Source organism: Lissotriton vulgaris, chromosome 1_1, assembly GCF_964263255.1.
Source record: "Lissotriton vulgaris chromosome 1_1, aLisVul1.2, whole genome shotgun sequence".
Lineage (NCBI taxonomy): Eukaryota > Metazoa > Chordata > Amphibia > Caudata > Salamandridae > Lissotriton > Lissotriton vulgaris.
Genome location: NC_141685.1, coordinates 427,989,230 through 428,005,830, shown reverse-complemented (window position 1 = coordinate 428,005,830; position 16,601 = coordinate 427,989,230). Strand labels below are relative to the sequence as shown.

The following is a 16,601-nucleotide window of genomic DNA, read 5'->3' as shown; positions in this document are numbered from 1 at the left end:
ATAAACCCACAACCCACTCCAGAATTACATTACGCAAAAATTAAATACCATAAATTGACTTGCTTACCTAAAATTCGATATTTTTGTTGTCTATATTCTATCCATCTATATTTTTTTTGTCTATATTCTGTCCCTCGATATTCTTGTTGTCTATATTCTGTCCCTCGGTATTTCTGTTGTCTATATTCTGTCCATTCGATATTCTGTCCATTCTATATTTTTGATTCGATATTATTGCCCTTCTATTCGATATTTTTGTAGTCTATGGGCCCGATGTAGGTAGCCCTTTACCGATCGGAATCGGCCGAAAATACCAATTTTCGGCCGTTTCCGATCGGTAAAGGGCTATTGAGATGTAGGGGCACATTTTCGGTAAATTTACCGAATTGGTATCATTACCGAATCGGTAAATTTACCGATTCGGTAATATGTACCGGATCAGTAAAATAATTACCGATTCGGTAATATTTACCGATTCGGTAAAATTACCGAAAATGCAATGTAGGTAGGCAATGTACCTTCTGCACATGGCTTACAGATTCGGTATTTTACCATGGAATACAAATCCATGGTAAAATACCGATTCCGGTGTGCATGCACATGTGTGCATGCACACCTATGTCATGTGACAGGCAGACCTGCCCTTAGGGCAGGTATGCCTGCCACATGGCACCTGTGCCTGTTTTGGGGGTGCCAGAGGGTGTCAAAGTGACACCCCCTGCACCCTTGTGAATTCTTTAATTACCGATTCGGTAAATACCGAATCGGTAATGCCTAATCATTCCTATGGGCTTCAAAGCCCATAGGAATGAATGGGCATTACCGATTCGGTATTTACCGAATCGGTAATTAAAGAATTGCTAAGGATTCGGTATCGAATCCAGATGTTGGGACCTACATACCATTTACCGATTTTGAAATACCGAATCGGTAGGATTCGGTATTTCAAAATCGGTAAATGGGATTTACCTACATCGGGCCCTGAGAGTAATGAAGATTATCGGTAAGTAATCCGAGCATTACCTCTACGTCCTTCATCCCTGTAATAACGCTTTGAGATGTACCAAATTAAAATGCCTTTGAAATAACGAAAACAGAGCACATAATTAGAATACACACCCATGACTTGAGTCAATTATGTCGAGAACACAAATTTGAATATTAAATCAAGAACTTTGTCCAGAACTGACTTCAGAACTCCAACAGCAAAATTAACATCTTAATCAACCACATGATTCAATGTTTGATGATGGTAGAATCAGAGGACCGGGTGACAGCTCTACAAATCTCATGAATTGAGACCCCATGGAATTCAGCAAGAGAAGTGACTATGGGCCAGATGTAGGTAGGCATTTACCGGTCGGTAACGGCCGAATTCGGCCGTTACCGACCGGTAAATGCAATTTGAGATGTAGGGCCCTGTATTTTACAGAATCGGTAAATTTACCGATCGGTAAATTTACCGATTCTGTAAAATACCGAATCGGTATTTTTTCCGATTCGGTAAAATTGATATGTAGGTGGGACTCTTCTGAGTCCAACAAGCATTACAGAATCGGTATTTTACCATCAAATACTATTTGATGGTAAAATACCGATTCTGGTGTGCATGCACATGTGTGCATGCACACCTGTGCCATATGACAGGCAGACCTGCCCCTAGGGCTTGTATGCCTGCCACATGGCACCCAATCCTGTTTAGGGGGTGCCAGGGGGTGTCAAAGTGACACCCCCTGCACCCTTGTGAAATTCGGTATTTACCGATTCGGTAAATACCGAATCGGTAAAGCCTATTGATTTCTATGGGCTTTGAAGCCCATAGGAATCAATAGGCTTTACCGATTCGGTATTTACCGAATCGGTAAATACCGAATTTTACCGATTCGGTAAAAGGGAACATCTGGATTCCCTACATACCACCCCCTCACATTTACCGAATCTTAATTACCGAATCGGTAAAATTCGGTAATTTTCGGTAATTAAGATTCGGTAAATGTTACTTACCTACATCTGGCCCTATATTCTGTATTATCTATATGCTGTCTACTCGATATTTTAATCTCGATATTTAACTACCTCGATATTTTTGTTGTTGATATTATGTCTGTATACCGTTCTAATTGTATCTTTTGTTCGCAGGAGTTTTAGAAAATGGTGGAAAGCCCTGCCACCCAACAAACAGGATCTGTTCAAAGAGAACATTCGAAGAAACAAATGGAAATTGCTTGCGAGCCTGGGCGCACTTGGAGTTGTTTTTATTCTCTTTTATTTCACTCACTTGGAAGAAAGCCCGATCACTGGACGAAGCCGGTTGCTGGTGTTCAGGAAAGAGCATTATGATTTCCTCACCAAGCTGGAGTACGAAGGTGTACGTAAACTCATTACTATGTTTATCGGAAGGGGTTTTGTCCTATTTGCTTGTCTATTTTATTTGAAACATTAATTGAGGAATGTTTTGACTGACAATTCTGACTGATTAATATTTCTTTCTAATTGGAAATACCCTGATCCAGGTTCACAGAGTTCACAGTTTTGTGTAATGTTTGTTGGAGTCAATCTCCAGGGAGAGGGAGGAAGGTGTTATACTTTATTATTAACGGTATTAAAATCCTTACAGTAAAAACAATCAATATATAAAAGCTAAAAACAGAGATTTCAAATTTCTGTTAGGTAAAATTTGACACCCCTCCCCGAGTTCCACGTAATCTGCCTTTCCCCAGCATTTATGGACATGTTCTTGAAGCCCCCATTTGTGCCCTGAAGATGATCTACGTTACGGAGCTCTTGAGCTACCCACTGTGGCACACTAAGTGTCTCTCGAAGGGAAATTCTCAATGGGGGGGATTCAAGATGGTCACTGTCATTAATGCATCGTTGGGTGATCCCATCAGCTTTCATCTGCGGAGTTTACCATACCCTGCCCCGGGATTTTGCTACTTTCGTTTGCTTCTTTTAAGGCTATCCTGATTTGATGGATAAATTCCGGTAGTATCGCTAGAGCCGTTGTATTAGTGGTTGAAAAACACAAGGCTGATGCTTTGCTGCATGACTTTATACCCTTATTGATGCAGATCGGGCGTTGACGTGGCTGACGTTCATTGTTGAGGTTGAGACAGCAGCATAAAAGATGCAGCCCAGATTCCCTCTTGTAGGGGCACAGCCTACATATTATGGATTCCCCTCTTCGGGCCCTTGCAGGACTGAAATCCGCTATCCCACGCGTGGTCAGCCTCATGAATAAGATTTTTGGGCCTGTGTAGTGAGGGCCTCACTTAGGTAGGGTTGAGCTTTTCTTGCAGTATAGGAATTATTCAGCGGACCTAGATGAGAGCTTTGGTGGAGAGATTTAAGGTCTAGGTCAAAGGAAATTTTGCATACTTGTTTGTTAACAGCTCTCTTCCAAGCATTCAGGGGATGTCCAGCCACGGAATACTTTCTTCCTCGATCTTCCGTACTTTGAAGTTTAAAAGCTTTATTTGCAAATGTGTAAATTACAGCAGACCAGTAATACAGTTAAGAAAAAGAAAAACTGAAAAATATGAAGTATAACAACAAAATATCTGGTATTCAAAAAAAGAAGAGAAAGCTATTTTAAAGTTTTCAGAGGAAAAGAGAAAGGGGAAGGGAAGAAAAAGGGGAGGGGGAGGAAGGGGTAAATGAAGAGGGAGAGAATGAAATATTTATAAAAGAATAAGGTACGTAAAGTAAGGTAAGCAAATTAGTGCATAATACAAGAAAATGTGAAAGATAACAAACCTAACAATTCAATATATATGATAAACCAACAAAAATATAAGAATAAAAAAACAGAGAAATAAACCTTCAAGTAGGTTTGAAATGTTCAACATTTGAACGATTATTGTGCTGTAGAGCTATATTATCTAAAGAAGTAGTAAGAGGCAACCAAAAGAGATCCCTACTAAATACTGGTCTACAGGAGGAGGCAAAAGCAATATCAAGTCGATGAGAATGACAGAGGCTGTCCCAGCAATGTTGAAAAGAGAGTTTTGTGAGTGTTTTCCAGTTAAATGTTGGAAAGCTAAAGCAAGCAGAAGGTCAAATGGTCCCTGTTCATGTGGGGAAAGATACAAAGAATCCGATAAACTAACAGAAAAAAGGAGAGGAATAGAATAGGGAATAGAGATATTAAATATAAGAGAGATGTAGGACCAAATTTGTTCCCAAAAAATAGAAACTGAAGGGCAGAGGAAAAGAAGATGTATGAGATCAGCATTCGAGGAGTAACAAGACTAGCAATTTGTATCATTAGAAAGAGAAAAACGAGCTAGAGAAATAGGAGTAAGAGTAAGGTAGAGTTTGTGATAAAGAACTAACATTGATTGAGTGAGAGAAGCAGAACAAGAGATTTTGAGAGAACGGGACCAAAGTTTGTACCAAAAGAGAATGGACCATTCACATCCCAGGTCAGATTCCCTCCAGAGTTCCAATTTATTCTTTGGACGATCTGGGCTGGGAGCAGAAAAATATTTATAGACAAGAGAGGCTTTGAGCATTAAAAGAAGGATTTGCAAAAGAGAATTTGGAACAACATGGGAAGAATCTGAAGGAAGACAATTAAAAACATCAAGGATGACCGTCATTAAAGTAAAACATTTTTGTAAGAAAGAACGAGGAAAGTGAAATTGGAGAAATTAGTGAGGAGATATGTCATCAAAAATATGTTTGTCCCAAATTATGCCTTTCAGTTTCCAGGTCTTCCAGAATATAGTTCTATTATTGAGAGTAATAAGGGAGTTATGCCAAGTAGAGGATTCTAAAAATGATTCTATGGACATACCAATTGGAGAGATGAGAGGTTTTAATAAGGGACAAGTATGCTTAAACAAGGGGAGAGAAGTAGAAGAGGTTTTTGCAGAGAAAGTGAGGATTTCTTGAAAAGAGAAAGGCAATAACAAGGAACATTCAATGGAAAGCCAAAGGGGAGGGAAGGGGGAAGGTTCAGAGAGTAGCCACTTTGAAGCTTGGCGAAGACAGAATGATTTATGATAAAGACAGAAATCAGGAATATTAACACCTCCATTAGATTTTCCCTTGCGAAGAGAGGAAAAATAAAATCTGGCCTTTTTGTTTTTCCAAAGAAATTTAGAAAGACAAGAGTCAATTTGTTTAAAATGACAAACAGGAATATGTATAGGGAGCATAGAGAGGGCTTAAATCAAAATAGAGGTATTCATCATCTTGATTGAATCTAAATGGCCCCACCAAGAAAGGAAATGAGGATTCCAAGAGGAATGTAATTTATCAATCCGAGATAGGGTCGCGGACATATTTAACTTAATAATAGATGCAATGGAGTTATAGAACCACATACCAAAATATTTGATTTTGTATCCATTCCAAGTAAAACCAGTGGAGAAAAACATGAGTTGGTGAGAGGGAGAATTCCTGTTTTATCCAAAGTAATCTTATATCCAGAAACGGGGGAGAAAGAAGTGAACTCATGTAATGGAGACGGAATAGAGGTTTCAGGTTCAGAAATAAAAAGTAAAACATCGTCCGCATAAGTAGAAAGTTTTAGATGTTTATCACCATAAGAGAAACCAGAAATAGAATTATTTTTACGGATAGAAGACAGGAAAGGTTCAAGTGTAAGAACTAAGAGAAGGGGGGAAAGAGGACAACCTTGACGGACCGCTCTTTGAAGGGGAAAATAGGATGAAACTGAACCATTGATTAGCACTGATGCTCTAGGAGCAGAATATAATAAAGAAATAAGGGAAATCAGTTTGGGCCCAAAGCCATGCCACTTGAAGGCCGCAAATATAAAAGACCAATCTACTCTATCAAATGCATTTTCAGCATCGACAGAGATGGCTACTAGAAAAGCGGAGAGGGAGGGAACCTTATTCAAGACATTAAAAAAGAGGCTAGAATTATCCGAGGTCAATCTGCCCTTAACATAACCACACTGTTCCTTACCAACCAAGTGCGGCATAAGGGGATCTAAGCGCAGTGCGAGTGTATTGGCAAAAAGCTTATAGTCTATATTGGCCAAAGAAAATGGTCGGTAATTTTTACAAAACATGGGATCTCGACCCTCCTTATGAATAAGGCAAATGGTGGCTCTTGAAAAGTACCCTCTGTTTTCCCGGAAAGATAAAAGGAATGAAAGAGATTTAGAAGTTTAGGAAGCAATAATTTAGAAAAATGTAAATAAAATTCGACAGAAAAGCTATCCAGCCCAGGAGTTTTCCCTTTTTTTTAAAAAACCTTTAGGGCAGAGGAAAGTTCGTCTAGAGATAAATCTGTGTCTAAATCTGTAAGATTAAGATGGGATGCAGGAGGTGATGGGAGATTATCAAGATAGGATTGCATAAGGGAGTTAGAGGAAGGGGAATCTGGGGTATAAAGATCCATATAAAACAATTTTGAAAGAATCTAGAATACCTTGATCCTTATGTAGAAGGGAACCAGCTGGAGAATATATAGAGTCGATCAGGGTACGATCTTTGCGGGTTTTCAAATAGTTCGCTAAATGTTTCGAAACTTTATTATGGCCTCCATAATAACAAGCACTACTACGAAGAAGAATAGAAGAAGCATTATCAGTGGAAGTTTTGTGAAATGTTTATTTGGCACGGATCAAGGCTGGTAGTACAGAGTCTGCCGAAGATGTATAAAACTGATGTTCTAAGGATTTAATGTGTGCAATAGTAGCTTTATGTTGATGAAGAAAACCCTTTTTTGAAACAAAATCTATAATGAAACCTCTTACGGTGGCTTTAAAAGAGTCCCATAAAATGTAGGGGGAAGAGGAGGAATCTTTGTCTGAATCAAAGAATTCATTGGCAAAAGTAATAAAAGAAGAAGAGAAAGAGGGGTCAAGAAGAAGAGAATTATTAAAACGCCAACAGGAAGACCTGGGACGTGGTTTAAGTAAATCAAGATCAGTTATAATAAGAGCGTGATCAGAGATAACAATAGGGTCAATGGAGGAAGATAACAGATTTTGAGACAAAGATTACGAGAGGAAAATATAGTCAAGATGAGAGAGAGAATTGTGAGGAGAAGAGAAGAAAGAGAAGTCAAGTGAATCAGGGTGAGAAAGTCTCCAAGAGTCAACAAGATGAGATTGGGATATAGTAGCAAGAAAAAGTTTATGGTATTTGTGAGGAGTGAAGCGAACCTGAGATTGGCGATCAATAAATGGGTCAACAACTTGATTGCAATCACCTCCTAATATAAAATAGTCATCTTTAAATTGAATACATTTGTGTGTAAATAATGGCCAGAAAGAAGAATCCGGGTGCGTAGGCCCATAAACATTAAACACCGTTAAAGAAATATTAATAATTAATTTAGCTATCAACCATCTCCCTTCCGTATCAATTTTTTGCGAAAGAATTTTACATTTCAGTTTTTTATGACACAAAATTATAACACCATTTTTCTTATTTGAAGTAGGAGAGAATAAAACTGAACACACCCATCCACGTTTTAATTTTAGTGCCTCATGTTCTGTAAGATGAGTCTCTTGTAAGAGTACCAAATCAGGGTTATAAGAAGCAAGATGAGACTGTATTCTCTGTCTCTTAATTGGGTTAATACAACCTTTCACATTCCATGAAATAACTCTGAAATTTCAATCATCAAACATATGTACAGAACAAAACATGCAATAGCGAACAAATGAAGCCAAGAGCACATATTCATTTATCCGGTTGATTGGAAAAAAGCTCTGGTGAAACCAATACTAAAAAAAGAAAATGCAGACCCTCTGGTCTTAAAAAACTATCAACCTATCTCGCTCCTCTCAGCCCCCGCGAAAATCCTGGAGAAAGAAGTGCAGCTCCAGCTTTCTGATTTCTTGGAATCAAATAATCTGTTGCATGACACGCAGTCAGGTTTCAGAAAGGGTTTCAGCACTGAAATCGCACTGCTGGAAGTCGCTGAGACACTTCGGGAATCTGTGGATCGGAGACACTGTGCAATGTGGAGTGGTGTGGCTCACTGGTTAGAGGCGGCAGACCCGTAAGCAGAGGACGGCCCGGGACCAGGGTTCGATTCCCGACGCGGCAGGGTCGTGGACCAGGGTCAGCGGGCTCGATAATTTTCGCCTCTGTGCCTACTCCAGTCAGGGACCACACTCGGCAACTCTGGGCATTAGCTTGCCTCATCTTCACAACGGCCCCCCCAGACCGCCGGGGATGCTTGGTTGCACCTCAGAGATACCCATTAGGGACCATCTCTCAGGGTGAACCAGGACGGGTTCCCCAGTGGTCGAAGCGCGGAGATACTCCTCCGGGAGTCGATTCTAGCGCTATATAAACCCGCAATTAAATTAAATTAAATTTTTTCAATTAAATGCTTGTGTTGTTAGACCTTTCCGCAGCATTTGACACAGTGTCCCACAAGATCCTTCTGCACAGATTAGAAAGCTTGGGCATCTCAGGTTTGGTCCTTTCCTGGTTTCGGACCTTTCTGGAGGGGCGTTCTCAGCAAGTGACATTACACCCTTTTGCCTCAGAAACTAAGCGGATCTGTCCTGAGTCCTACTCTTTTTAATGTTTATCACTCCCCGCTAGCCTCAATAGTAGAAAAGTGCGGGGTAAGAGTTGTCAACTATGCTGATGACACTCAACTCCTATTCTCCTTTAAAGAAATAGATGGTGGGGACTTGATTTGTTTTAAAGAGTGTTTGTTAAACATTGTGTCATGGATGTCCGACAATTGTCTGAGGCTGAATACTGAAAAGACTGAGGTCATTTTCTTTACTAATAAAATCCCATTGCACCCTGTTCTGTGGTGGCCCACCGACCTGAACCCCCTCCCTACCCCGGTCAAATCAGTTCGCAATTTAGGATTTAAAATGGACATAGAAATGTCAGGGAAAGACCATGTGGCGCAACTATCATCAAGCTGTTTTTGGAAACTCAAAATGTTACGTAGATTTCTTCACTATCTTCCCATGGAGTGCCGACTATCGGTGGCACATGCAATCATTACATCGTGTCTGGACTATGCTAATAGCCTTTTGATCGGGGCTCCTGATTATTTGATCGCCAGACTTTGACTTATCCAGAATGCGGCAGCAAGAATTATCAGAAACATCCCAGTAAGACACAGCATTGCCCATCATCTGGTAAGTCTTCACTGGCTGCCCGTGAAGAAAAGAGTGTTGTAAAAATCAATGGTTCTGGTGCACAGAGCCCTTCCCGACATAGGCCCGAAGTATCTCAGGTTCAGGATCCAGAGATATTCACAAACTAGAACCCTGAGATCCAATAGTCAAAATCTCCTTAAAAACCCGGGATTCTCGAAAGCCCGAATGGGCGGCCGGGCTTTTTTGGTGCGCGCACCCTCAGTGTGGAACTCCATGCTGATGGAACTCAGGGGGATTGAAACAGAATCTCTTTTTATGAAAGCTCTAAAAACATGGCTGTTTCGACTGAACCAACTGCCATGCTAGTTTCTGGGTTGTGGGTGTTTGTTAGTCTATCGGTGGCTTGGGAAAATGCGCCAGGACACTTCCGTTGGAGGTAGCTGTGCGCAATATAAGTGTTCTAAATAAATAAGTAAAAGAACAGTGAAGGAAAGAAGAGAATAGAAGAAATAAAGGGGGGAGGGTAGAAGAAATAAGAAGAAAAGAAGACAGTACATGTCAAAACGAGGACTGTATTACATGCCTTAAAATGACAAGAGAAAAATGAGAGGCGGCAAGGGACAATGAAAACAGCACACCCAACATGGGGCAACACAGCACACCAGGACATTCATATAACAAAGAGAAATGGGAGCGGGAACATGGGAACGACAGAGTCTGAAAAAATACATTAACCTGTAAAGGAAACAATAAGTTAATTAAAACAGAACTAGAAACAACAATGAAATTGAAAAAATAGGAAATAAGACAACAACTTCAATGAGAAAATGCAGTCAAGGAAAAATGGCAAAAGTCAAGAGCCGGACGAAGAGGAAGACGTCTCCATTGATGTGGCAGAATGAGAGTGAATTAATCTGCGAAGGTCAGCTGGATCCTCAAAAGTAGAAGTCTTATTGAGAAAGGTGACTTTGGAGGGACACGGATGGAATAAACCATATCTGGCCCCTAAGGAGCGAAGAGGAGGGAAAAGATCCAGAAACTCGTTATGACGTTTAGCAGTCAATGAGGAGACATCTTGGGAAATAAATACCTTGGTACCGTGCCAGGCAAGATTCTTTTTGGCTTTAGCTGCATTTAGAACCAGCAAAAAGCCAGTAAATTGCAAAAATAGAATAATTATGCCACGGGGTTTAGAAGGCGCAGTAGAGGAAGAAAGACGATGACCCAATCTATGTGTACATTGAATGTTCAATTTGGTAGTAATCGAAAGGTCCAAAAGCTGAGGTAAAAAGGATGTAAAATATGTGACGGGGTCATCTCCCTCAAGTCCCTCAGGAAGTCCGTAGATGCGTAAATTATTGCGATGATTCCTATTTTTCAACTCCTCAGATGCTCTTTTCAGCTGCGAGACCTCCAACTCCAATGCGAACAACTTGGTAGATTAAACTTGTACATCATCAAGTTGATGTTCCACCTTCGTGATGCGGGAATCCATTGAAGACCATTTGTCGTCCAACATTTGCAAACAAGAGTTGGTTTCCTCAATAAATGGACGATGGGCGCGTTACTCCTTCCTAACCATGTCTAAAGAGACCAGAGAGTCAGACTTAAGGGGAGAAGGAGGATCTTGCTTAAGTCTCTTGCCTGTAGTGGAGGATAACGGCCCTTTGGACGACATGGTGGTGGGATTTCCAGCAAAAGCAAGGCACTCACTGTTAGATGATAAATGAGATACGCAAGATAATTTATTAAACGTAGATGGAGTGGTTGCAGAGGTGGCAGAAGTGTTTGTTGGAAGTCTACGATGTTGTTAAAGTCGTCTGCCTGTACCAATGGAACGATATAGAAGGCACCTGCGAGAAGAAGAGCGCCGCACAGAGTATTGGTATGGTATCTCAATAGGAGAAAATCCTCAAAATAGTAACCTTCCAAGGCAAAATAAGTGTCACAGTGAATAAAATGAGTAAAAACATGCTGGAATCATTCAAAAAATTGAGTCCAGGGGAGTCATGGAGAAACTTATGAGAAGAAAAAAGGTAAAAAAGTAAGGTGGCGGCCGCCAAACCGCAATTAAACTCACTTGAATAAAGACCTAATTTCTTCATAGTTGCGGAGGTAACAGACAGCATCTTCTGAATACACTTTGTTTTAAGATGTGAGAGCTGGCTCCTCCAGGGCAGAAGACCAAGAAATGCAAAAAGAACCATTTGCGTAGCCAGTCAAAGTGGTCTAATGAAACAGCTGAGGTAAAAAATGCAGTAGGAAGAAATTCAAAATGGGGGCCGCTAGTAAACCATACACATCACCTGCATAATTCTCCTCTTGAAGTGGTCAATGAAAATGAAGAAACATATCCCCCGGGAGCGCTTGTGCTCCGAGCCAGGAATCCAGCAACATTTTCCCCAAAGAAGTGCTAGAACCGCTCTGAAGCCCAGAAGAAGCCCAGTGCGACGCGGAGCCCGAGCATCAAGCGGCCATCTTGGGTCGCGGTGTGCGCGCCCTCCGATCATCAGTACTTTGATTGCGTTTCCTAGCCTAGTGTGCCAGGCCGAGCCTGGCCCCTCAAAGATGGATCTCAAATGATTTTTTAGGGAATTAGCCAGTGCCCTCAATATCCTTAGGTATAGCTTTATGATCTCCCCCTGGCAGATCAGGTCTGGCCTCGCCAGACCTAGCTCCAGTCTTAGCCTTGTTTTTCTTGCTGTCCTTGGTATATATAGCACTTACTTGGAGGCCTTGACTTGGGCTTAGTTGAGGAGAGCGTCCAATTTCTCTGGAAAGGCAAGATGTCCGTAGCTGATTGCTGGAAGGAGCTACGCTTTTAAAACTGTCAAGATTGGGCTGGCGGACGGACTGATCAAGTGCTGGCTTAGTTGTTTTAATAGATGTGTAACCTTGCTGGCCTTAGACCTCTGCTGTTTTAGGTGTACGTTCGCCTTGGCCCTTTCCATCAACCAGACCCCTAGGTAGTTGTATGAAGCCAACTAATTGATTTGTACATTTCCCAATTGCCACAGTGCATTCTTTTTCAGATGGTAGGGCCCACAAATGATGAATGAATGAATGAATGACTACTCATTTGTATAGCGCATGGTTACCCGGAGGCATCCCAGCGCTTCAGTGGTCAAATTCATCCCCAATGATTTAGGGAAATAAAAGGGTTTTTAGCATATTTCTGAATCCGAATAGAGTCGGGCAGGCTGTTCCAAAGTTTTGCTGACTGAACAGCAAAACGCCTGCCATCCATACAGCTTCTCCTTATCCTGGGAACTGCCAGAAGATTCTTGTTGCTGGATCTAAGGGTCCTATTAGTTTGATACGGACGAAACAGAGGTTGAATAAGATCAGGTCCTGTCTTGGTTAGGGCTTTGTGGACAATGGTCATAGCCTTAAATTCGATCCTTTGTTGTACCGGCAGCCAGTGTAGTTGTCGGAGGGCTGGTTTGGCTGAGGTTCTACGAGGAATCTGTAGAAGCAATCGGGCTGCACAGTCTGTACAGTCTGGAGGACCCGAAGTGTCCCCTGTGGGGCACCTAGGTAGACTGCATTGGAATAGTCAAGGCACGTTAAAATCAGGGCCTGGACTAATATCCGTCTTGCTTCAAACGGGAGCAGCCCAATGATTTTCCTGAGTGATCTCATCAGAGCCTAGCAAGTAGCTGCTACTTTCTAGGCTTGCACCAAAAAATTAAGCGCTGGGTCCAGCCACACTCCCAGACTCTTGATTTTCTCTTTTTGGGGGGGGGGCTGGCCCAGAGTATTAGGCCACCAGCCAACCACCGAGCAGGGTGCGCCATGTCCTAGCATCATGATCTCTGTCTTTGCTCCGTTAAGTTTTAGGAAAGAGTCATCCATCCACTCACGGACTCTGCTAAGGCAGGAAGAAAGTTTGTCATAGGTTGACATCTGCCCAGAGAGAGTGATGATAAGCTGAGTATCATCAGCGTAAGTCACTAGTTGCACCCCCCAAGGTAGCACCACCTCAGCCAATGGTCTCATATATATATATTAAATAAGGTTGGGCTGAGGGATGAACCCTGGGGGAAGCCGCAGTGTAGATACATAGGAGGGGAAGAGATGTCGTCCTCGAAAACCGAGAAAGTCCGCTCAGAGAGGAAGGATTGCAGCCATCTCAGTGCGGTCCCAGTGACACCTACATCACTCATCCTTTGGATCAGAATAGAGTGGTTAATGATGTCAAATGCCGCACTGAGATCTAATAACAATATGGCTGCACAGCTACCTCCATCAACAATTTTCCTTGCTTCCTCAACTACTGCAATAAGGGCAGTTTCAGTGCCTTGTTTGCACCTAAATCCGGTCTGGGTTGGATGTAATAAGTTGTTGTTTTCTATATGGCTGGAAATCAGGGAGTTTACATATTTTTCTGTAAGCTTGCTGATCGTGGGAAGCAAAGAGATAGGGCGATAATTGGCCCAATCATCAGGATTGAGATTGGGCTTCTTCAATAACGCCTTTACTCTTGCCTGTTTCCAGTGGAGAGGGACTACGCCAGCTGACAGGGAGGTATTAATCACCTCCTGAATCACCGGGGCCACAGTGTCTGAAACCAGGTTGAGGACAGTGGGGGTGCTACATCAACAGGTGAACCTGATTTCAAATTACCCAAAAGCGACTGAACCTTCAGACAGTCCAGAGGGGGGAAAGTCTCATGGAGGGACACATCTAGACCTAGGGCCAGAGGTGGTGCCACCAGGGAGCCCCGGAATGTTGAGTAGATATCTGCTATCTTTGAGGCAAAAAAGTTTGCTAACTCCCTGCAGCGTGTGTGAGCAAGAAGAGGGTCAATCGTGGGGGTAGGAGGGGTAACTAAGGACTTAAATATTTTAAAAATTTCCCTGGAGGAGCTAGAGGCAGAGGTAATTTTTTCTAGATAGTAATTGGACTGAGTAATTTTAATTGCTTTTTTATAATTACGTAGCGCAGTCCTGTAACTATTTTTACTGTCTTCAAGTTAATCTTTCCTCCACAGCCTCTCTTTCTGCTTGCAAAGCTGTTTAAGGGTTCTGAGCTCTGGAGTGTACCAGGCTTTTTTATTCGCCCCACTACGATGGGCGAGTTCAGCCTTAGGTAGGACCACATCCAATGATACCTCTAGCCAATGATTATAGCGATCATTTGCTTCTGAGGGGTCATTGCTAGGTTCAGGAGGAGATTCTAAGAGGTTGAGAATCCATTTCTCCTTTGATAGTTTAGACCATGCTCGACTAGTTTTTTTTTAAAAACAGGCCTGGCCTGTCTGTTCCTGACGAGTAAGGGAAAAAGTCAGGAGGGTATGGTCAGACCAAGGAATTAAGGTGGATTTTTTTAACTCGAGCGTGCTTAGGTTAGTGTATTAATGACCCAGCGTATGTCCTGCTTTGTGTGTAGGACCTTTGATAATTTGTTTAAGTTGGACTGTGTCTAACACAGTCAGCAAACTCTGACATACTAGGGTGTCGGATTTATCTAGCTGGATGTTGAAATCTCCTAATACCGTGAAATTAGGAGCATTACAGGACAAATTAATAACAGAGCTTAACAGCTCTTCACAAAATTGTCCGATCGCCCCCGGAGGCCTGTAAATCAAAAGCCCCGAGAGCAAGCATATTGGAGAGAGAGTAACTGAGAACATCATACACTCCGCCTCAGCGATGATGACCTTCTCTACTCTACAGCCTACATATTTTTTATGCACTATGGCGATCCCTCCTCCTCGTCCGTCCGTCCGATCTTGCCTCGAAATTGCGTAGTTCGAGGGAAAGGCCCGGACAATATCGGGGTCGGAACTATCGTTAGTCCATGTTTCTGTGAGGAAGAGTGCATCAATGTCCAGTTCCTCCAGAAGCAAGGAGATATCTAGTGCATGCTTAGGTAGTGAACAACAGTTAAGTAGAGCCAGTGAGAACGGATGTACTTCAGGGACTTTTATATCCGGGGTAAAGTAATATTGAAACCCCATGCAGGACTTATGATCCCTATGAGTGGCTAATAGGGTACAGTTCGCTCCAATCCTAACTCTTAGTTGCAGGAGTTGATTCCTGTTATATGAAATCAGGGGTTTATCAGCAGGCAAAGATGCAGGGGGGCTGGCCCCTGGGCCCGGAGTGGCCCGGACGGACCCAGATGGGCTTGCCTTTGGCGCGCCGCCGGTGCGCCCGCTGCGCGGACGGGGTCCATCGTCCATTTTATGGGAGAAAGAACAGGGCGGGAGGCGGCCCGACAGCTGGTGCGGTGAGCTCAATGCCCTCACCCAAGATGGCGTCTATCCCTGTGTTCACCGCAACAGAACCTCAGTCGTTCTGGGCAAGTAGGTTCCTTAGTAATAAAAAACATGGTATTTTGACAAAATAAAAGCAGCTAAGAAATGAGTTTTAAAACAGATATTCTGGAGCGCCTAACCCCCGGCTTCCACCTCAGGGGAGAAGAAAATAACGCACTGATCTGTGCCGCCGCGTCGAGCGCGGTTTAAATACCCAGGGCGGGAGGCGGCCCGACAGCTGGTGCGGTGAGCTCAATGCCCTCACCCAAGATGGCGTCTATCCCTGTGTTCACCGCAACAGAACCTCAGTCGGTCTGGGCGGGGACCAGGGTTCGAGCCCTGCAAGTGGCAAGTAGGTTCCTTAGTAATAAAAAACACAGTATTTTGACACAGTAAAAGCAGCTAAGAAATTAGTTTTAAAACAGAGATTCTGGAGCGCCTAACCCCCGGCTTCCGCCTCCGGGGAGAAGAAAAGAACGCACTGATGATGACCTTGGTTTTACCTTGGTTAACTATCAGGTGGTTATTAATGATATTGAAACAGTTTAATTCGTTTAGGGCTCTTTGTAGGCCCACCTTCGTGTGGTCTATTATGACTGTGTCGTCGGCATACTGTAACACTGGCAGCCTCACACTTCCTAATCTTGGGGCTACCAAACTGGTTCCTTTTAGGGCCTCTCCCAAGTCCGCAGTGTATAAGTTGAAGAGGATGGGGGCCAGCACGCATCCTTGCTTCAAGCCATTCTCCATGATTATTTTTGGGGAGACTGTGCGGGCACTTGTTTTGACCCGCACTCAGGTGTCCTCATATAATGATCTTATTGCCTTCAGGAGATTTGATGGAATGCCCCAATATTCTAGCTTCCACCATAATCTTTTTCTGACTACTATGTTTAAGGCTGTGCTACTGTCCACGAAACAGCAGAAGAGCGGGGGCTGGTTCTTCAAGGTTTCCTGGGCTGATAGGTGTGCTAGCGTCAGAACGTTTCCATGGTTGATGCCTGTGACCTAAAGCCAGTCTGGTGCAAGGGTATTATGTTTCTCTCTTTGACCCACTTTTCCAGATCTTTCAATAGTAGGCAGGCATATGCCTTGGCTTCCAGATCGAGCAGGGCAATAAGCCTATAATTCGATGGCTTCAGGCGATCTCCTTTTTTGAAGATGGGGACCAATTTGGAACCCCTCCAGGACTCAGAGTTATGGCAGTCGAGAAAGTGTAGTTGAAGAGTGGGGTTAGGAGTGATGCCCAGAATTGTGGTGCCAGTTTAAAAACCA

At 42.8% G+C, this 16,601-nt stretch overlaps 1 protein-coding gene across 1 annotated transcript in view; it reads left to right on the top strand.

Annotated features, from left to right (window-relative positions):
• OMA1 (OMA1 zinc metallopeptidase) overlaps positions 1-16,601 on the top strand; it is a 661,753-nt gene that overhangs the window by 167,322 nt on the left and 477,830 nt on the right. The window contains exon 3 of the mRNA XM_086952966.1: positions 2,140-2,368. Coding sequence (XP_086809092.1) covers positions 2,140-2,368 — 229 coding nt within the window. The remainder of the gene's footprint in view (positions 1-2,139; positions 2,369-16,601) is intronic.